This window comes from Piliocolobus tephrosceles, chromosome 1 (genome assembly GCF_002776525.5).
Source record: "Piliocolobus tephrosceles isolate RC106 chromosome 1, ASM277652v3, whole genome shotgun sequence".
Taxonomy (NCBI): Eukaryota; Metazoa; Chordata; class Mammalia; order Primates; family Cercopithecidae; genus Piliocolobus; species Piliocolobus tephrosceles.
This window is the reverse complement of record NC_045434.1, coordinates 61,341,440-61,363,720: the sequence shown is the minus strand read 5'-3', so window position 1 is coordinate 61,363,720 and position 22,281 is coordinate 61,341,440. Positions and strand designations below refer to the sequence as shown.

The 22,281-nt window shown below is 42.4% G+C and overlaps 1 protein-coding gene and 1 pseudogene across 6 annotated transcripts in view; one reads left to right on the top strand and one right to left on the bottom strand.

Annotated features, from left to right (window-relative positions):
- Window positions 1-22,281, bottom strand: part of MDM4 (MDM4 regulator of p53) — a 39,811-nt gene that overhangs the window by 14,335 nt on the left and 3,195 nt on the right. For 2 of the 5 annotated variants that reach the window (XM_023186864.3, XM_026456681.2), the window contains exons 2-7: window positions 13,371-13,483; window positions 12,606-12,680; window positions 8,228-8,361; window positions 6,767-6,822; window positions 1,227-1,294; window positions 416-515 (exon numbers count right to left, since the gene is read on the bottom strand). In XM_023186864.3, coding sequence (XP_023042632.1) covers window positions 416-515; window positions 1,227-1,294; window positions 6,767-6,822; window positions 8,228-8,361; window positions 12,606-12,680; window positions 13,371-13,448 — 511 coding nt within the window. In that variant the 5' untranslated portion in view covers window positions 13,449-13,483. Of the gene's footprint in view, window positions 1-415; window positions 1,295-6,766; window positions 6,823-8,227; window positions 8,362-12,605; window positions 12,681-13,370; window positions 13,484-22,281 lie in introns of all 5 variants that reach the window. The other 3 variants (XR_002725308.3, XR_002725309.3, XR_003309883.2) reach the window with 3 other exon arrangements.
- LOC111522709 lies at window positions 9,353-10,971 on the top strand (annotated as a pseudogene). Its single transcript, XR_004228996.1, has one exon. The product of XR_004228996.1 is annotated as a peflin pseudogene (transcript).

Sequence of the window (22,281 nt, the reverse complement as noted above, 5' to 3'; positions counted from 1 at the left end):
CCGACTCAAAAAAAAGTATGAAAATGAGCCTTTGCCTCAAGTAGACAAATCAAAATAAAAATTCTAACCAAATCATATACATACAAGAATACTAAGATTGAAAAGTCTAAGGCAGCTGAATTCATGTATATAGAAAATTCACCTGGTGGCAAATCAATAAATGTATAGCTATTTTCTAGTAACACGCTAGCTCATGGGAGGGTCTCGCACCATCCTAGTACTCACGGGTTGCTAAAAGAGCACTACCATCTTCAAAGCTAACAACGGTAGTAACTAGGCTGATAAAAAGGTTTTCAGTAAAAGATGAGAAATGATGACATATGCCTCTCCTACTTCACATATGGAAAGATTAAAAAAAAAGGCTGGGTGAAGAGGAAGAGAACAAAAGTCCATATAGCCTTAATCCAAAACATACCTTCTCTAGAATTTCTGCATTTATGCTCTGAGGTAGGCAGTGTGGGGATATCGTCTTCTGTCGTTCTTTTTCTGGAAGTGGAACTTTCCTCTGCACTTTGCTGAAAGAAGGGAAAAGTGTCCATCAGTGCAGTAGAAATAACTGAGACCAGGGGATGTAGCAGTTCCATTCTGGCTCACCAGTTAGTGTGCAACACAATGGGTTACACACAAGAAAGAGAACTCAAGTTCGCAACAGTCATCATATAAAGGCAACACCTCTCCTCAACCCACTGTGAGCAAAGCTAGAAGAATCCCAAACCTGGGGCGATAAAAAAACCTCTACACAAAGGCCAAAATCTACTGTTAAAAACAGGCTATCTGTATAAAGCCTCAAGTCTACTACAAAATTAGGCATAATTCAGAAAACATATGAAACTCTCACATGTACCAAGATGACTATAAAGTTTCCCCAGGTTTGGGGAAGCTTTAGGAAATGGCCTGACATGAACTTAACTGCAACAAGCCTATTAAAATCTAATAAAGCAAATTCCTCAAACACACACACACAGGCACACACAAACCCAAAGAAAAATGCAACTGGAAGAACTGAAGATCAGAAGTGCTACATCCCAAAGAAAGGTTCAGAGACTGGAACTCTGTTATGGGCAGAACAGAGAAGGTTCACTCTGTCCCTGGTCTGTGAACTCCCAAGAACCTTTCTTATTAAATTCTTACCACATTCAGGGAAAGGTCTTGGGAGTCCAAGATCCATAGGTACAGAGAAGGGGCCACTCTGTACAACAAAAGAAGTCACCGTGTGGTGATTTTACCTTCAGTTGGTCTTGACTTGGAATATCCATACTGTGATCCTGTGCGAGAGCGAGAGTCTGAGCAGCATCTGGATAGCAAGTAAAACAAAAGGAAAACCTTCCCTGGTAATAACCATTCTTTCCACACAAAAAGGACCTCAGCAAACAACCCGGGAGCCAGGTTTAGTCCCTAGAAATGTACTTCTCCATGTAGGCTGGACAAAGCTCTCATTTGCAAGGGAAAAATCAAAATTGATAAAAATGACAAAGACCAAGACAGGCCATATCCAAAATATATTACCAAAATATAATTGGGAAAAAAAAGGTGAAAAATAGGTAAAAATGTTCTTCCATATCAAGCTTTTAAATTTTTATATGAAAATTGGCTCCAAGCAGGACACAATGGAGACTATTTTTGTCATCTCTTCCTATATTACCGAATTCGCCTAACTCACAAACAACAGCAAAAAAAGTGTGTGGCTATTTAAATTTAATTTTGATTTTCAAGTGTTAAGTCATACAGGGTTATGAGATCTTAAAATCTGGATTTTCCCCCATCTGCTTCATAAAACAATAGCATCTTCATCTAAAGTGACATTCTAAGTGTCAAGGATAATTTTATGGTTGAAATTCCCATCACCATCACGTGTATATAAATTAATTTTTGCATCATCTTATTTTTCCCAGTTACTCTAAACATTTCCTAAGCAGCAGCAGCAAATAAAGTTTTTCTCAAGGCCAATAAAAAGAAGCAAGGAAAACAACCCAGTAGAGAGAAATTCTTAGATATTACATTAATCTAAAAGAGATGTATTCCAAGGACTTACGAAGAAATTTTTCAAGTAGAACAAAAGACAAAAACTTGGCTACAGGAAAAGATCAAGCTGCAAACAATTTAATAATCTGGACTATTCATTATTTGAGGCTATGTAAATGAGATACACCCAAAATAAGTCTACTGTGGGTCAGGTTCACCAACCACTACCAGATTCAGAGATAAAATATGGAAAATATCATCACCATCCAATAAAGGCTTCTAGAGGAAGGATACAGATCCTACAACTTATCTGTCAATGCAGTTCTACTGAAAAAACAAACATTTTCAAAATTCTAATTATAAAAAACATTATTTCCAGAAACATTTTTGTAGACAAATGGAGACAATGAAAAGTTCGAGAGATGGCATTTTCTGACCACAGTGATCTTCAAAGCAAAGTTCAATTAACATATAATGCAGATGGAGCAATTTTTTTGTTTGTTTGAGACAGAGTCTTGCTCTGTCACCCTGGCTGAAGAGCAGTGGCACAATCTCAGCTTACTACAACCTCCACCTCCCTAGTTCAAGCGATTCTCCTGCCTGTGCCTCCCAAGTAGCTATGATTATAGGTGCTAATTTATATATATATATATATATATATATATATATATTTTTTTTTTTTTTTTTTTTTTTTTGAGACGGAGTCTCGCTCTGTCGCCCAGGCTGGAGTGCTGTGGCCGGATCTCAGCTCACTGCAAGCTCCGCCTCCCGGGTTCACGCCATTCTCCTGCCTCAGCCTCCCGGGTAGCTGGGACCACAGGCGCCGCCACCTCGCCCGGCTAGTGTTTTTTTGTAGTTTTTAGTAGAGACGGGGTTTCACTGTGTTAGCCAGGATGGTCTCAATCTCCTGACCTCGTGATCTGCCCGTCTCGGCCTCCCAAAGTGCTGGGATTACAGGCTTGAGCCACCGCGCCCGGCCAATTTTTATATTTTTAGCAGAGACATGGTTTTACCATCTTGGCCAGGCTGGTCTCAAACTCCTGACTTTGTGATCCACCCATCTCAGCCTCCCAAAGTGCTGAGATTACAGGCGTGAGCCACTGCATGCGGCCAGGAGCAATTCTTTAATAAAGCAATCCTATTACTGTCATTTATATTTATAAAGCCTTACTACCTTACTTAGGTTAAAACAGTTATAAGCAAAAATAAATTATCTGGGGAAACCACAATATAAAAAAGAAGTTTTAAAACCAGCCGGGTGTGGTGGCTCACACCTGTAATCCCAGAACTTTGGGAGGTCGAGGTGTGTGGATCGTTTGAGCGCAGGAGTTTGAGACCACTCTGGGTAACCCACCAGCCTGGTGAAACCTCATCTCTATTAAAATCACAAAAATTAGCCGGGCGTGGTGGTGTGCACCTGTAATCCCAGCTACTCAGGAGGCTGAGGCAGGAGAATCACTTGAAACCAGGAAGCAGAGGTTGCAGTGAGCTGAGATCACACCACTGCACTCCAGCCTGGTCCACAAAGCAAGACTCAGTCTCAAAAATTAATAAACACACACAAAGTTCATCATATTTATTTCATTTGTATACATGGGAAAATTTGGAGAAATGATTTAGAAAGAACTACCATTTCAGGCTAGGTGCAGTGGTTCACGCCTGTAATTCCAGTACTTTGGGAGGCTGAGGCCGGCAGATCACGAGGTCCGAGGTCAGGAGATGGAGACCATCCTGGCTAACAGGGTGAAACCCAGTCTCTACTAAAAATACAAAAAATTAGCCAGGCCTGGTAGCAGACGCCTGTAATGCCAGCCACTCAGGAGGCTGAGGTAGGTGAATGGTGTGAACCTGGGAGGCAGAGACTGCAGTGAGCCGAGATCCAGCCACTGCACTCCAGCCTGGGCGACCAAGCAAGACTCCGTCTCAAAAAAAAAAGAAAAAAAGAAAAGAAAAGTCTAACCCATCTGCAAAGGTATAAAATAGATTACATGAAAAGCATTTCTCTCATTTGTCCTTTCAAATAAAACACAAGCAACCGAAATCATAAAAATCAACAGAGATGGCCATCCACAAGCACCATAGCAATTGCAAGTCAGAACAGATAACCAATCAGAATTACTTAGGGCAATTTTCTGGTTTTGATCATCATACTATTATCATGTAAGATGTTACCATTTGGGGACTCTGGATAAAGGGTATAGGGAAACTCTATGCAATACTTTTGCAACTTTATTAAGTCTGAAATATTTTCAAAACGACAAGTTAAAGAATAAAAATGGGCCAGACATGATGGCCCACGCCTATCATCCCAACACTTTGGGAGGCTGAAGAAGGGGGAATCACTTGAGTCCTGGAATTCAAGACCAGCCTAGGCAACAAGGGGAAAATCTGTACCTACAAAAAAATATACAAAAAACTAGCCACATGTGGTGGCATACTCCTGTAGTCCCAGCTACTGGGGAGGTTGAGGTGGGAGGATTGCTTGCGCCACAGAGGCAGAGGTTGCAGTGAGCCGAGATCTTGCCACTGCACTCTAGCCTGAGCAACAGAGAGATCCTGTCTCAAACAAAACAAAACCAACAGCAAAATATTCTTTATATGGCGTGTTAAACTCTGCCGAGAAAGTACAAGAAAGGAAATGAGAGGAAAAAAGGGAGAATTATATTCAGAGAACAGATGAATCCGAAAACAAATTTTACTGAAAAAGTAGATCAGCAATTATAAAATCCTCCATGTATCTCAAACCTTTAGTGACTATCCCAGGAAAGTCATGCTATTTCACAAGTGACTGAATTTCAATAAAGCTGCCATATCATTTGCAGGATCATTTGCAGGATCTCAAATTTACAGCTATATGAAGTGGGCAAAGGACTCAATGAGACTAACAGGCTTCAAAATTCAGTAACTTCAAAATCATGTTTCAGTATGACAGCAACGTCTCTTTCTCTGCCTTTAAAGAATAAATCTTTATTAGGAATTGACTTAGGTCTGGGTGTGGTAGCTCATGCCTGTAATCCCAACACCTTGGGAGGCTGAAGTGGAAGAATCACTTGAGGCCAGGAGTTTAAGACCAGTCTGGGCAACATAGCAAGACCCCATTTCTACCAAAAAAAAAAAAAATTAGCCAGGTGCAGTGCAGTGCCATGCACCTATAGTCCTAGCTATTTGGGAGGCTGAGACAGGAAGATGACTTAAGCCCAGGAGGTAGAGGCTGCAGTGAACTATGATTGCACCACTGCATTCCAGCCTGAGTGACACAGCAAGTCTCTCTACATTTTAAAAAAAGAAGAAGAAAGAAAAGAAAGAAAGAAAAAGATAAAAAGGCATGGATTCTTCTCAACCTACTTATTTCAGTAAACTATCAAAAGACAGTCAATCTTGGACAAGTGCAGTGGTTCACACCTATAATCCCAGGATTGTGGGAGGCCAAAGTGGGTGGATTGCTTGAGTCCAGGATCAGCCTGAGCAACACAGCAAAACCCTGTCTCTACTAAAACTACAAAAAATTAGCCAGGTGTGGTGGCACATGCCTATAATCTCAGCTACTTGGGAGGCTGAGGTGGGAGAACCACGTGAGCCCGAGAGGTCCAGGCTGTAGTGAGCTGAGATAGTGCCACTGCACTCCAGCCTGGGCAACCAGAGACCCGTTTCAGAAGAAAAAAAGATGGTCAATCTAAAAAGATTACTAACTTGGGCTTTCTTCAAAGGGCAATGTTACCCAAAATCTAATATGAAGCTCACAAAAGGGCTTTATGTAGTAGCGGAAAGGAAAAAAGTTTCATTATTTGGAAATGGCTACAGTCTGTCCAGTTTATTTACCTATCTCTTACAGACCACCATTTTGGAGACTCCAGACTCCAGTACAGCCAGTTTCCTATACATACCTAACAGATTAAACTCAAAGAGCAGTATTTAGAAGGTCTAGAATCAAGCAAAGGGTTAGACAAATTGGCATTCAGATAAGAGATGGCTAAAGCCATTAGGTGAAAGGTTCTTGAGTGACCTGTATAACAGATGGATCAGACTGATTAACACCTGAGCCCACAGACTGTTAACATGACTGACTAAAAGAGAGACAGGCAGACCTTACATAACTCTGATGTGATTAAACAGAAGTAGAAAGCACCACCTATAAAGCTTTCTTGGCAAAAAATTTAAACTTGAATTTATTCAAGCATTACCAATTTACCAAAAATAGAGGGGGGTAAAGAAACACATTAAACAAAATCACAAGGATACAATCTGCCAACTCTAGAACGTGGGAAATTCTACAGAACAAATGACCCATTTCTTCAACAAGTAAACGACATGAAAACAAAGGGAAAGTTAAGTTTTATAGATTAAAGACACTTATGAGACATATCAACTAAAGGCAATGTGTGGACTTTGGATCTTAATTCAAGTAAGACAAAAATACAAGGTATTTTTGAGATAACTGGGGGAAATGATACATAAACTAGCTACGAAATAGGATTATGCAATTACATGTTAAATGTGTTTTGTGTAATAATGATATTCAATGTTTGAAAAAAAAAGTCCTTATCTGCTAGAGATTTTTAAAAGTGTGTCTAGATGAAGCAATATGACAAAACGTTAACAGTACGTCTAGAAAGTGGGAATCCTTCTACTCTGATTTTTCAATGAAAAGTTAATAACATAACATTCTGTGTGACAGGTAGTATGTATTTCTCCCAGTCATGCCAAAGATAGCATTCTATTTCCACCTTCATCTTCTTTGCTTTCCCATCATTTGCCCCCTGTATCAAAGCTGTGATACAGACTGAAGAAATATGATGTGACATACCTGTAGCAGCAGTGGCTAAAGTGACAAGATTCTTTCTTAGCATATCATAGAGAGGGCTGTTAAAGAGAGAAGATAAAAAATTAACAACCCCAAATGTCATTATGAAGATATCAGTGGTTTGCTGTTAAATATTAAACGTATTTCTGATGTTCTCTCTCAACTCTCTCTGTAAGGCATAGAGGCAGAATCTTTTTCCCAGAACAGTTTTTAATTACTTAAATATTAAAATGTTAATGCCCAGGCCTCCATGTTACTCTGCCCCCGTTAAAAAACTGATTAATTTACATTTTATTTCATTAGCTAACAGTAATCCAAGTGGGGAAATCTCTTTTGGAAACTATTCCTTCCTTCCAGGAGTTAAGTTTCACATTTTAATTGCAGAGTGGGGGTGGAGGGGAGTTTTTTTTGTTTGTTTGTTTGTTTGTTTGTTTTGGAGATGGAGTTTTGCTCCTATTGCCCAGGCTGGAGTGCAATGGCACGATCTCGGCTCACTGCAATCTCTGCCTCCCAGATTCAAGTGATTCTCCTGCCTCAGCCTCCCTATTAGCTAGGATTACAGGAGCCCACCACCAAGCCCAGCTAATTTTTTGTATTTTTAGTAAGAGACGGGGCTTCACTATGTTGGCCAGGCTGGTCTCAAACTCCTGACCTCAGGCGATCCACCCACCTTGGCCTCCCAAAGTGCTGGAATTACAGGTGTGAGCCACCGCATCCAGCTAAGGGAAGTCTTAGTGTAAGACAGAATGAGCTCAGAAGCAGCAGTCATCAAAAATACAGAGAAAGAGAGCTTCTAAATTACTAATTCGCTTTTGACTGTATAAGCTAATAACTTACATCCCATGCAGCTGGAGAAAAGTAAACAGGTCAGGTTAGCCCTACTGTGATTCTGACTGGGCTCATCATCAACCCCTAACTGCCCGGCAATTCTACATCTCTCTCATCTGCTCACTCCCTCCTCTCTCTCCAACAATTATTTCACAAAATTCTAACCTAGTAACATCAAGCTTCCTCCTACCCAGGCCTTTACACATGGTGTTCAACCAACCTCAAACTCTCTTTCAACTAACCCCCTCTGATCAACTTCCTAATTATCGTTCAGCTTCTGGCTCAAATTTCACTTGTTCAAAAGAACATTTTCTTGACCTCTAACACTCTAAATCCCACCCACTCCCTGCTTCATGTATCTCTTTTCTGTAGCACTTACCATAGTGTAGGTTTACTATGAATTAGTGTGATTATTTGACTAAGATGGGCAAGAGCATCTACTGACTCACTACTCTATACTCCAAGAAATTAGACTGTGTGTTGCTCATTACTGTATTCTCAGTGCCTCATAGGCTACCTAACATATGTAGGCCCTTATATATTTGTTGAATAAAGCAATAAATATTAATAACCCATAGAAATTAAGTGGCTAGGTAAAAGCACCCAAAAAGATACGCAAACCCTCACTCTGTTTACCTTGGGTCTTTCACGGAGAAGCTCTGACGTCCCAGAAGTTCTCCCAAAAGATCTCCACCACAATATACCATATGCTGCTCCTGCTGATCATAAAGCTGCTTCACCATTATGTACTGACCTAAATAGTGCATGACCTGCATGGAATAAAATACCATGTTGTGATCTGTCCAGCTGCTGCCAAAAACACAAATTCATTAGAGGAGGTAAGGTAAGTTAGTTTGCTAGAGAAAGAAATAACATATTTACAAGACTGTCAATGTTTGTGTAAGGGGTCCCACAACAGGAAAGCCACTCCCAACTACTAGGTCCACCTACTCACTGTCTTTCTGACAATTAACAGACCAAGACTTTTAAGCACAGAAATGAACTGATCTGACAATGAGAAAAAGCAGTGAATTTACCTAGTATCCTCTTAAAAATTGTCTCAGACGTCCAAATAAAGAAGTCTATTACTAGAAGTAATTTGCCTGGATTATAAAAATATTTTCCCAGTTCAGGGTACATAAGTAACGACTTTAGGCTTTTGATGTGTGTTCACGTAATAATTTTTTTGGCAAATGAAGTACAATGTTTAATAAGAGTCATCAGCACTGTAAGTGAACAAAACATAAAATCCAAGTGTTTATCAAATAAAAATTTAGTTGGCTGGATGAAGTGGTTCACACCTGTAATCCCAGCACTTTGGGAGGCCAAGGCGGGCAAATTGCTTGAACCCAGGAGTTTGATACCAGCCTGGGCAACATGGCAAAACCCTGTCTCTACAAAAAATACAAAACTTAGCCAGGTGTAGTGAGGCACGCCTGTAGTCCCAGCTACTAGGAAGGCTGAGGCGGTAGGATCACTTGAACCTGGGAAGCGGAGGTTGCAGTGAGCTGAGATACCACCACTGCACTCCAGCCTGGGTGATACAGTAAGACCCTGGCTCAAAAAAAATAAATAATAAAAATCAGGAAATTCCCTTTATGAAATAGATAGAGTCAAGGTTCATAACACAAAGCTCATTGTGTAAACTCAGGCAAACTGTGCCATGCTAAATGAAGGGGATGGCATAATTCATCATAACCACTATAATGATATAAAAATCCAGACTTTACCCCTTGCCTGCGTGTGAATGTTAGAATCACCATGGCCAGCTATCTGTATGGGCAGGGCTGCCCTGGAGATGCAGGACAAGTGCCAGGAACCCCTCCGGGTAGCTACTACCATGAACCCCTCAATAGTGGACACCAGTATGGCAGCGCGCTACCCCCTGGTGATGGTTATGGGGGTCCTGCCCCTGGAGGGCCTTAAGGACTACCAGCTGGTAGAGGGCCCTATGGACACTTCAATCTTGGGATGTTCCCCTCTGGAACTCCAGGAGGACCATATGACGGTACAGCTCCAGGGGCCCCTATGGTCAGCCACCTCCAAATTCCTACAGTGCCCAGCAGCCCAGGCCTTATGGACAGGGTGGCTCCCTTCCCAATATGGATGAGGCCTACTCCTGGTTCCAGTTGGTGGACTCTGATCACAGTGGCTTTATCTCCATGAAGGAGGTGAAGCAGGCTCTGGTTAACCGCAACTGATCTTTGTTCAATGATGAGACCTGCCTCATGATGATAAACATGCTTGACAAGACCTAATCAGGTCACATCAATGTCTACGGCTTCTCAGCCCCATGGAAATTCATCCAGCAGTGGAAGCAGCTCTTCCAGTAGTTATGACAGGGACCACTCAGGCTCCATTAGCTACACAGAGCTGCAGCAAGCTCTCTCCCAAATGTGCTACAACCTGAGCCCACAGTTTACCCAGCTACTGGTCTCCGGCTACTGTCCACGCTCTGCCAATCCTGTCAGGCAGCTTTATCGCTTCATCCAGGTGTGCACCCAGCTGCAGGTGCTGACAGAGGCCTTCTGGGAGAAGGACACAGCTGTACAAGGCAACATTTGGCTCAGCTTCAAGGACGTCGTCACCATGACAGCTTCTCAGACGCTATGACTCAACCCATCTGTGGAGAATGGAGTACACCAGGGACCTTTCCTGGCTTCCTAGAGTGAGAGAAGTACATGGACCTCTCTCTCTTCTTTCCTTGTCCCTCTTAGAAGAACATCTCCCTTGCTCGATGCAACACTGTACCAAAAGAGGATTGAGAGTCCTTTATCATAGCCACCAAAGAGTGAGAACCAGGGCTGAGGCCACACAGGTAGGGGCCTGATGGAGGAGAGGATGAAAGCTGAATGTCCTGATGGCCATGAGCAGTTGAGAGGCACAGCCTGGCACCAGGAGCAGGAGATTCTGGTCCCTGTAATGGAGTTAGTGTCCAGTCAGCTGAGCTCCACCCTGATGCCAGTGGTGAGTGTTCATCGGCCTGTTACCATTAGCACCTGTGTTCCCTCACCAGGCCATCCTGTCACATGAGCCCATTTTCTCCAAAGTGGAATCTGACCAAGCATGAGAGAGCTCTGCCAATGGGACCAGTGGCTTGGATTCCACCACACCCATAAATCCTTGGGTGTTAACTTCTAGCTGCCTGGGGCTGGCCCTGCTCAGACAAATCTGCTCCCTAGGCCTCTCTGGCCAGGCAGCCAGGCTGCTGCCTCCACAGCTGGGACCCCTCACTTGCCTGCCATGCTCTGCTCGGCTTCGATCTCCAGGGGACAGTGGTCACCTCTCCCTGCCAAAACTTTTTTTAATTTGCATTTTTTTCACTTCGGGCAAAAAGTTCAGTGAAATTGTAAGCTTCAATAAAAGCATAAAACTAAAAAAAAAAAAATCCAGACTTTAATAAGTTTGGGGAAAAAAAGGTTTTATGTGTCAAAATTTTCAGAGATATACTCCAAAACGATAAGCTTAATTTAAAATCGTAAAAGTAATATAGGTATTCTAAAAAATCAGATATGCCTCCAGATTTGTCGCCTTGAGAGGTGTAATGGTTCTGGAGTCTGGCAGTGTTGATAGGTGTGAAGGTTTTAAGTTTAAAAAAAAAAAAAGCTTGATAATTTTGTTTCTTCTCTTTAGGAAGGGTTAGATATCTACCCCACCAAATGAAAGCAGATCCAATAGATTAACATCTTAATACTGAGTCTTTTCCACTTAAAGAATACAATTTGTTTTTTAAAAAACTTCAGAAGCTAAATAAGTTATCTAAATGCATAAGTGTTTAAAATAACTCACAGTGCTCAGAAGAGTGTCTGACACTTTTTTTTTTTTGAGACAGCGTTTCACTCCTGTTGCCCAGGATGGAATTCAATGGCGCAATCTCGGCACACCACAACCTCCGCCTCCCAGGTTCAAGCAATTCTCCTGCTTCAGTCTCCCGAGTAGCTGGGATTACAACCATGCCCGGCTAGTTTTGTATTTTTAGTAGAGACGGGGTTTCTCCATGTTGGTCAGCTGGTCTCGAACTCCTGACCTCAGGTGATCCGCCCACCTTGGCCTTGCAAAGTGCTGGGATTACAGGCGTGAGCCACCATATCTGATACATTTATAATGAAAACTACTTCATTTAATTCCTGCCTCAAAATATAGCCTGTAAATCAGACAGTGTCTTTTTTTTTGAGACAGGGTCTCTCATTCTATCAACCAAGCTGGAACCTCACTGAAACCTTTACCTTCCGGGTTCAAGCGATCCTCCCACCTCAGTCTCCCAAGTAGCTGCTGGGACTAAACAAGCAGACCACCACGCCCGCCCAATTTTTGTATTTTTTTTTTTTTTGAGACGAGGTTTCATCATGTTGCCCAGGCTGGTCTCAAAATCCTGGGTTCATGCAATCCATCCACCTCAGCCTCCCAAAATACTGGGATTACAGGCATAAGGCATGGTGCCAGGCCCAGTGTCTTTTTAATCTTTACTTGCTCTACATTTTAATTCTACAATCAATGAATTCATGGTTCATCTTATGTTTATCTTATAACACACTTCAAAAGAAAGGAAATATGATGTTCAACTTAACAGTCTTTAAAACAGAGTAAAAGTTGCCCCTCTGATACCTCAGGAGAAGAACTTCCTTTCTTAGGCCTGATTTCAAAACTACATATTCACTGGCTTCTATTTCTCAAATGTTCTTAAAATGGAGAATCTGGCTGGGCGAGGTGGCTCATGCTTATGATCCCAGCACTTTGGGAGGCCGAGGCGGGTAGATCACGAGGTCAGGAGATCAAGACTATCCTGGCTAACATGGTGAAACCCAGTCTCGACTAAAAATACAAAAAATTAGCCAGGCGTGGTGGCAGGTGCCTGTAATCCCAGTACTCAGGAGGCTGAGGAAGGAGAACGGCGTGAACCCGGGAGGCGGAGCTTGCAGTGAGCCGAGATCACACCACTGAACTCCAGCCTGGGTAACAGAGCGAGACTCCATCTCAAAAAAAAAAAAAATGATAATTTTATTTGATGGCTTACCTCTTTAACAGTGAACATTTCACCTTGCGCACCTGCTGCATGCAAAATCTTCAAAAGTGGCAGTTTTGGTCGTACCTGATGTAAACACAAAATAAATGTGCTATTTACATTTCAAGTAGGTTTCTGAAACTATGGAACAGGTAACACAGATCACAGGTCACTACAGCCTCAACCTCCCAGGCTCAACTGATCCTCCCACTTCAGCCTCCAGAGTAGCTGGGACTACAGGTGCACGCCACCATACCTGGGGAATTTTTGTTTTTCTTTGTAGAGAGGTGGTTTCACCATGTTTCCCTGGCTGGTCTCAAACCCCTGGGCTCAAGAGACCTGCGTACCTCCGCCTGCCAAAGTGCTGGGATTATAGGCATGAGCCACCTCACCCAGCACAACCCCCACCTCCCCTACTTTTTTTAAAAAAGAGACAAGGTCTCACTCTCTTGCCCAGCCTGGGTGCAGTGGTTGTGATCATAATTCACTGCAGCTTCAAACTCCTGGGCTCAAGTGACCATCCCGCCTCAGCCTCCCAAGTAGCTAGAACTAAAGGCCTCAGCCTCCCAAGTAGCTAGAACCCACTGTACCTAGCTAATTTTTTCTTTCAGAAATGTTTTGTAGAGACACAGGTCTCACTATGTTGCCAAGGCTGGTCTCAAACACCTGGCTTCAAGTGAGCTTTCTGCCTCGACTTCTCAAAGTGCTGGGATTACAGTCATGAGACAGTTACACTTTAAAAAAAACAAAAAACTAGGAATACCCAAAATGATTTACCTGATTGATTTGTCCAGGAGAGATCCTGCAAGCACTGTCAGATGTTGAACACTGGGCAGAGGTGGAAAATGATGTCATTTTGGCAGGGAAGAAGCTGCAGTCTGTTGGTAAAACTAAATAGAAAAAAAAAAAATTTATAAAATCTATTCTAATGTAGAAAATTCCCTATTTAGCATTCACACAAAGGCAACCAGGAGAAGTAAAAGACACATACGACATATATAATGGAGCACCCTACACAAATGCTGCATACCCTCGCTGAGGTTCTGCCTATCTTCTGACCACTTTCTAGTTCAGATTTAATTAAGAGTAAGAATTGTCCAAGCTTCTCTCAGGTGAAGCCTGAAACAGAAACAGTTACAGGCATGCTCCAACCTCCAACTGATGTTAATGAGTAAACTGTTTTATTTGAAAGTCAAATCATTTATCTCCCCAATGGTTATCAGGTAGAGCACTCTCCAGATGCAGGACTGGGGATTTACCAAGGTAAGTCACAGGTTTTAAGATTCCAACAGGACTTCTAGGAAAACCTCTACAACATGTTGGAACATGTCTTGACAAAGGAGCACAGAAAACTAAGAGTCAACACTTTAAGTACCAGTTAAAACAGCTTTTAAAAGTACCAACCCCAGAAAAAAACATAGCAATTACAAACCTACAAAACAGGTTAAACCAAGATGGACATATATCATCAAAGAAAAGATGTAGCATGAACTGAAATACAGAGTAAAGTTCAATGAAAATCTTTCACCTACCTTTTATCCTTAAAAAAACAAAAGCTACAGAGAAGTAAGATAGATTTTTTATTTTATTTATTTATTTAGAGACAGAGTCTCGCCGTTCCCCAGGCTGAAGTGTAATGGTGCAATCTCGGCTCACCGCAACCTCCGCTTCCTGGGTTCAAGGGGTTCTCCTGCCTCAGCCTCCTGAGTAGCTGGGATTACAGGCACACGCCACCACACCCAGCTCATTACTATATATATATTTTTTTTTTTTGAGACGTAGTCTCGCTCTGTCTCTCAGGCTGGAGTGCAGTGGCACGATCTCCGCTCACTGCAAGCTCCGTCACCTCCTGGGTTCACGCCATTCTCCTGCCTCAGCCTCCCGAGAAGCTGGGACTACAGGCGCCCACTACCACGCCTGGCTAATTTTTTTGTATTTTTAGTGGAGACGGGGTTTCACCGTGTTCGCCAGGATGGTCTCGATCTCCTGACCTTGTGATCCACCTGCCTCGGCCTCCCAGGGTGCTGGGATTACATGCGTGAGCCACCGCGCCCGGCCTCATTACTGTATTTTTAGTAGAGACAGGGTTTCACCCTGTTGGGTCAGGCTGGTCTCGAACTCCTGACCTCGTGATCCGCCCACCTCGGCCTCCCAAAGTGCTAGGAACAGGTATGAGCCACCATGCCCAGCTGGAAAATAGATTTTTAAATAAACTTGTTTGAGTTAACCTTCATTTACACCTTTTTCTAACAAAAGGCAACAATTATTTTTATTTTTATTTTTATTTTGAGACGGAGTCTCGCTCTGCCGCCCAGGCTGGAGTGCAGTGGCCGGATCTCAGCTCACTGCAAGCTCCGCCTCCCAGGTTTACGCCATTCTCCTGCCTCAGCCTCCCGAGTAGCTGGGAGTACAGACGCCCGCCACGTCGCCTGGCTAGTTTTTTGTATTTTTTAGTAGAGACAGGGTTTCACCATGTTAGCCAGGATGGTCTCGATCTCCTGACCTCGTGATCCGTCCGTCTCAGCCTCCCAAAGTGCTGGGATTACAGGCTTGAGCCACCGCGTCCGGCCATAAGGCAACAATTATTAAAATTGATGATTAACAAGCCACATCAGGCAAGGGGTAAATGGAGCCTAGAAAGACAATCAATAGGCCAGGTGCAGTGGCTCACGCCTGTTTTCCTAACACTTTGGGAGGCTAAGACGGGCAGATCACCTGAGGTCAGGAGTTCGAGATGTGGCATATAATAAATTCCTTTTCAAAGGTTTTAGCCTATAAATTGTTAAGTACAATGAGTTCTGAGATCCTCTCCAAAAAACCAATGTATCACTATGTTCAGCTCCCCTGTTCTTTGTTCTTCATTTAAAACTTTAAAAGTTGGCCGGGCACGGTGGCTCAAGCCTGTAATCCCAGCACTTTGGGAGGCCAAGACGGGCGGATCACGAGGTCAGGAGATCAAGACCATCCTGGCTAACACAGTGAAACCCCGTCTCTACTAAAAACTACAAAAAACTAGCCGGGCGAGGTAGTGGCGCCTGTAGTCCCAGCTACCCAGAAGGCTGAGGCAGGAGAATGGTGTGAACCTGGGAGGCGGAGCTTGCAGTGAGCTGAGATCCAGCCACAGCACTCCAGCCTGGGTGACAGAGCGAGACTCCGTCTCAAAAAAAAAACTTTAAAAGTTTAACTTCCTCGTTCTCTTTGTCTCCTTGCCCCTAGTTTCAGTAAACAACCCCCTCCCAGCTTCTATCACCTGCTCCGTCCTGAGTCACTCCTGGTCACCACCCTTGACCTGAGTCATCCTGAGTCACCTGTTCTGTAATCGTCCTTCCCGCCAAACTACTGACCCAGCCACTCCAGCTCGTACCCCTGCTCTCTTTAAAATAGGCCATCAGTATTAGCTTAGAGTATGCGGTCCAACCCTAGCCAATAGGGGAACGACATAGCAGTAGGGGCTACCTGCGTCAGGGATAAGAACCCCTTCCCCTCCCTTGTTCAGGTGTGCTCTCACCACTGCTTCACCCGTGAGATGCACCCTTCTATAGAGGTCAAATTGCCTTGCTGAGAAAATTAAATTTATGTTTGAGTGGTATTTCATTTGCAGCATCAAAAATTTATTTATAACAGAGGCCAGACTGGGCAACAGGGCGAAACCCTGTCTCTACTAAAAATACAACAACTAGTTGGGCGTGGCACTTGCCTGCAGTCCCAACTACTAAGGAGGCTGAGGCATGAGAATCATTTGAACCCGCAAGGTGGAGATTGCAGTGAGCCAAGACTGCGTCACTGCACTCCAGCCTGGGTGACAGGGCGAGACCATATCTCAAAAAAAAAAAAAAAAAAAATTTTTGGCCACGCCCAGCCAAAAAAAATTTTTTTAAGACTATCAGCCAGGCACGCTGGCTCATGCCTGTAATCCCAGCACTTTGGGAGGCTGAGGAAGGTGGATCACCTGAAGTCAGGAGTTCAAGACCAGCCTGGCCAACATGGACATGTAGCCCATCTCTACTAAAGCTACAAAAATTAGCTGGGCGTGGTGGTACATGCCTGTAATCCCAGCTACTCGGGAGGTTGTTGAGGCAGGATAATCGCTTGAACCTGGGAGGTGGAGGTTGCAATGAGCTGAGATCACGCCATTGCACTTCAGCCTGGGTGACAAGAGTGAAACTCCATCTCAAAAAAAAAAGACAATCAATAAATACACTGGCTGAAGATAACAAGATCCCTCATGCTTCTGAAAAGGTTTATAGCTGTAACAAAGTATAAATTCCTCCCTCTCCCATTACCTTACTCTGCTATAAAATAAGAAGTCAAATAGGAAACAAGCACAACTTAAAATTTAGAAGTGGGCCAGGCATGGTGGCTCACACCTGTAATCCCAGCACTTTGAGATTGTACTCCCCAGCTGAGGCAGGCGGATCATGAGGTCAAGAGATCAAGACCATTCTGGTCAAAATGGTGAAACCCTGTCTCTACTAAAAATACAAAAATTAGCCAAGTGTGGTGGCACATGCTTGTAGTCCCAGCTACTCAGGAGGTTGAGACAGGAGAATCGCCTGAACTTGGGAGGCAGAGGTTGCAGTAAGCCGAGATCGCACCACTGTACTACCAGCCTGGTGACAGAGCAAGATTCTGTTTCAAAAAAAAAAAAAAAAAAAATTAAAAGCTGGGTTTTAATGGGTGGCTGTTGATCTCATCACCTACTTCCTCATTCACTTTTTGTGTGTGTGAGATAGGGTCTCACTGTGTCACCCAGGCAGGAATGCAGTGGCACAATCACAGCTCACTGCAGCCTTTCAACCTCCTGGGCTCAAGCAATACTCCCACTTCAGCCTCCCAAGTAGTTGGGACTACAGGTGCATGCCACCATGCCCAGCTAATTTATTTTTTGTAGAGACGGGGTCTTGCTATGTTGCCCAGGCTGGTCTCAAATTCCTGGGCTCAAGTGATCCTCCTGCTTCAGCCTCCCAAAGCGCTGTAAACCCTGGGATTACAGGCATGGGCCACCACTCCCAGCCTGCCCTCTAGTTCTTATCCCTCTTTTTGTCTCTGCTCAAGTGACAGTTTGTCAACAAGGCCTCATATGAACACCCATTTTTTAAACTACAACTCCCAACCGCTTGTATTCCCTATCTCCTTCCCTGCTTTATTTTTCCCTACCAACCTTTTTACCAACCAAAACACCATATATTTTTATTATTTATTATGTAAAACATAAGCTACAAGTGGACAGGAATTTGTAACTGTTAATTCATACATTCCCAGTGTCTAAATCTGACAATTACATACATGGTAGAGCAACATGGTAGATAAACATTAATTATAATGTGCAGACAATTTCCAAAAATGGCTCCCAATGAACCACATTCCCTAACTGGCCCTATGACTTAATAAACAGAATGCAGTAGGTGATAATGTGACAATTCCAGGCCTGGCAGGCTTATGCTTTGTACTTTCTCCGAGGTGCTTGAAATCTGGCTACTGTACTAGAGACTACACAAAAAGGCTAAAAGGAGAGGGAGATGCAGTTGCCCAGCTGAGCCCAGACTTTTAGCCATACCTCCACACACATCTTCCAGCCCCAGCTGCCACCTGACTACAACAAAGCACTTACTCAACGGTCTCGAGGCATCCTTAAAAAAAAAAAAGAAAACACAACAAAGCACCACACACGTTCCAGCCTCAGCTGTCACCTGACTTACAGCTGCATGACAAACCACAGGACCACCAGAACTATCCAACTCAACCAATCACCCCACTGAATGAAAAATAAATAAAATGACTGTTTCGACTCACTAAGTTTTGGGGTGGTTTATTCCACAGCATTAGATAATTGAAACAAATGGTAAAGACTCATCAAGCCTACCATGTACCAGGCACACACATAAACCCATTTAATACCAAAATAGCCCTATTACATAGATATTATCCTTATTTTACAGATCAGGAAAGAGAAACAGAAGTTATTTGTCCAAGATCACCCAATGAGTAAGTTGTTGGAGTCAAGATTTCAAACTCAGACAAGCACTAACATCCCCATTTAGCAGCATTTTTCTGCATTAGATCTCAAGTATACAGAATTAATCATAATTATTTTATTGAAGACATACTCTGATTATTCATCCACACATGACCCATTTTACTTATTTTTACCTTTTTATTTTCATAATTTTTTTGAGATAGGGTATTGTTCTGTCACCCAGGCTGGAGTGTAGTGGCACAAACATAGCTTACTGCCACCTCAACCTCCTGGGCTCAAGCAATCCTCCCACCTCAGTCTCCTGATAATCTGGGACTACAGGTATACGCCACCATACCTGGCTAATTTTTTTTTAATTTTTTTGTAGAGACAGAGTTTTGCTATGTTGCCCAGGCTAGTCTCAAGTGATTTTCTCAACGAAAGTGTTGGGATTACAGGCATGAGCCACCAACCCTGGCCTGGATTATTTTGAATAACGCAATAATCATCCACAAACTACGACTCTGACGATAACCTATATTTAACCATAATATCCCCCATCCCATTTTTCTGCCTTCCTGCAATAATCATCCTGAATCCTATTGTTTTCATTTCCCTTGCTTTCCTTTTTATACATTTTACTGCATCAAAATGGATTCCTAAAAAGTATTTTTAGTTTACTCTATTTAAAAAAAAAAAAAAAAAAAGGGGGGATATTGCATGTAATTTGGGAAATTTTGTTCTACTAACATAGATTAATTCCTACTGTCATATCAAAATTCATTTTTTATAGATTTTTGTTATCGTGGTAAACTATACATACTAAAATTTACCATTTTAACCTTTTTTTTTCTTTTTTTTTAAATGATAGGGTCTCACTCTGTTGCCCAGGCTCACTGTAACCTCGAACTCCTAGGCTCAACTCCTCAACTCCTGCCTCAGCCTCCCAAGTGGCTAGGACTATAGGTGGGCACCAGCTCACTTCAGTTACTTTTTTTTTGTTTTGTTTTGTGTGTCTAGACAGGGTCTCACTATATCACTCAGGCTGCTCTCAAACTACTGGCCTCAAACAATCTCCCGCCTCGGCCTCCCAAAGCCCTGGGAATACAGGCATGAGCCACTGTACCCAACTCATTCTATCCATTTATAAGTGTTCAATTCAGTGACACTAAGTTTCTAATGTGTCACTAATATTCCTAATGTTACACAACCATCACCACTATCCATCTCCAGAACTCCCTCATATCCCAAACTGAAACCCTGTACTCATTAAACAGTTCCCCCATTAGCTCCCTCTCTAGCACCTGGTAACCACCATTCTACTTTGTCTCCATGAATTTGCCTATTCTAGGTAACTCATATAGGTAAAATTATACAATATTTGTCCTTTTTATGTCTGGCTTATTTCACTTAGCATGTTTTCAAGGTTCATCCTTGTAGCACACTTTCGTTCATTTTCTATTTATTTTGACTTTTGTACAATATCCTTTCATGTGATATACATCTGAGTTGTTTTTAGGCTTTTACTGTTACGAACAGTGCTACGGGCTGAGTATCCCTATTGGAAATGTTTGGGACCAGAAGTGTTTCCAGTTCTGGATTTTTTCAGATTTTGAAGTATTTGCATTATACTTACTGGCTGAGTATCTCTAATCCAAAAGTCCAAAACCCAAAATCCAAAACGCTCCAATGAGCATTTCCTTTGAACATCATGTCAGAGTTCAAATGAAGTTTCAGATTTTGGAGGACTTCAGATTTTCAAATTTAGGATGCTCAGTCTTATATTAACGTTCTTGTACATGGCTTAAGCAATCTTTTACTCCCTTCTGTGGTTTGAATATTCCCACTGTGGCAGTATTGAGAGGTACGGTCTGTAAGAGGTAGCTAGACTTTGGGGTTTTTTATCTGACTTGTCAATTTGTACCTTTAACTGGTAACTTTAGTTCACTTAGTGTAACTGATATATACGGATGTTTCCATCATCTTATAATTTAACATTCTGTCTTATTCTATGTTTCTTTTTGATATGTCACTACCTTTTTAAAAATCTGTATGTCTCCCTGCTAATAAGAATTGTAGACTGGGTGTGGTGACTCATGCTTGTAATCCCAGCACTTTTGGGAAGGCAGGTGGATCACTTGAGTCCAAGAGTTCAAGACCAGCTTGGGCAACATAGCCAAACTTCACCTCTACAAAAAATATAAAAATTAGCCCCGCATGGTGGAGCACACCTGTAGTCCCAGCTACTCAGGAGGCTGAAATGGGAGGATCACTTGAGCCTGGGGAGCTGAGGCCACAGAGAGTCATGATCACGTCACTGCACTCCAGCCTAGGTGACAGACAAGACCCTGTCAAAAAAAAAAGAAAGAAAGAAAGAAAAGGCTGGGCATGGTGGCTCATGCCTGTATTCCCAGCACTTTGGGAGGCCAAGGTGGGCGGATCACAAGGTCAGGAATTCAAGACCAGCCTGGTCAGCATGGTGAAACCCTGTTTCTACTAAAAAAAAAAAAAACAAAAAATTAGCTGGTCATGATGGCGTGTGCCTGTAATCCCAGCCACTTGGGAGACTGAGGCAGGAGAATTGCTTGAACCTGGAGGGTGCAGTCAGCCAAGATCATATCACGGCACTCCAACCTGGGCGACAGAGCGAGACAGCATAATATAATATGGACTTTAAATTCTGAGGTAGATATATTTTTTGTCCTTTTTTTTTTTCTGCCTTAGACTTTAAGACAATAAACAAGACTGAGGAATCAGATAATCTTTACTTCATATATTTATTGTAACAGTTCTCAGGTTTGAGTATCTCACTAACTCATCCGGCACCGTTTTCAATGCAGGTCTTTTGTGTACAAAGTTCCAAGACCTCATATACCTAAGAATATTTTTATCATTCCCTCCTATTTAAACTTACGTGGTTGACTATAAAATTCTAGTTTGCCCTTTAATACTGTGAAAACACTTGTCTTCTTGCATTCAGTGATGTTGTTGAAAACCCTGAAGTCAATTCAGTTTTGCTCCTTTGTAAAGGATCTTTCTGAGGCCCCTACAAATTATATTTTGCTTTGATATTCTTAAATTTGACTATAATGTGTCTAAGACTGAGTTTCCTTATCTCTCATCCTTAGCACTGTAAGAGATCTTTGAATCTGAGGTAGTTCATCATTTTTTTTATTACAAAGGAGTTACTCCATTATTTCTTAAAACACTTCCTCTTTATTTTTATTTCACAAAGACTTATATTATTCAGATGTCAGTGCCTCTATATCTTTTCTTCTTATCTCTTAGTTTTTCATTTATATTTTCTCTTTCTTTGTTCTAGGAGATTTTCTCCTTCTAGAATTCTAATTCATTCCTCAGTTGTATCCATTCTGTTATTTATTCCATCTGTGATTCCATAACATTACAGATGGAATAAATAACAGAATGGATACAGATGTTTTGACACAGGGTCTCACTCTGTCGCCCAGGCTGGACTACAGTGCCATGATCATGGCTTACTGCAACCTCAACTTCCCCGGCTCCAGCAAGTCTCCCACTTTAGCCTCTGGACTAGCTGGAACTACAGTCAAGTACCACCTAACCTGACTAGTTTCTTTTTTTTTTTAATGTTCCCCAAGCTGGTCTCAAATTCTGAGCTAAAGTAATCCTTCTCAGCCTCCCAAAGTGCTGGGATTACAGGCATGAGCCACCATGCCAGGCCAATATTCATTTCTTTATATGTTTGCCAGT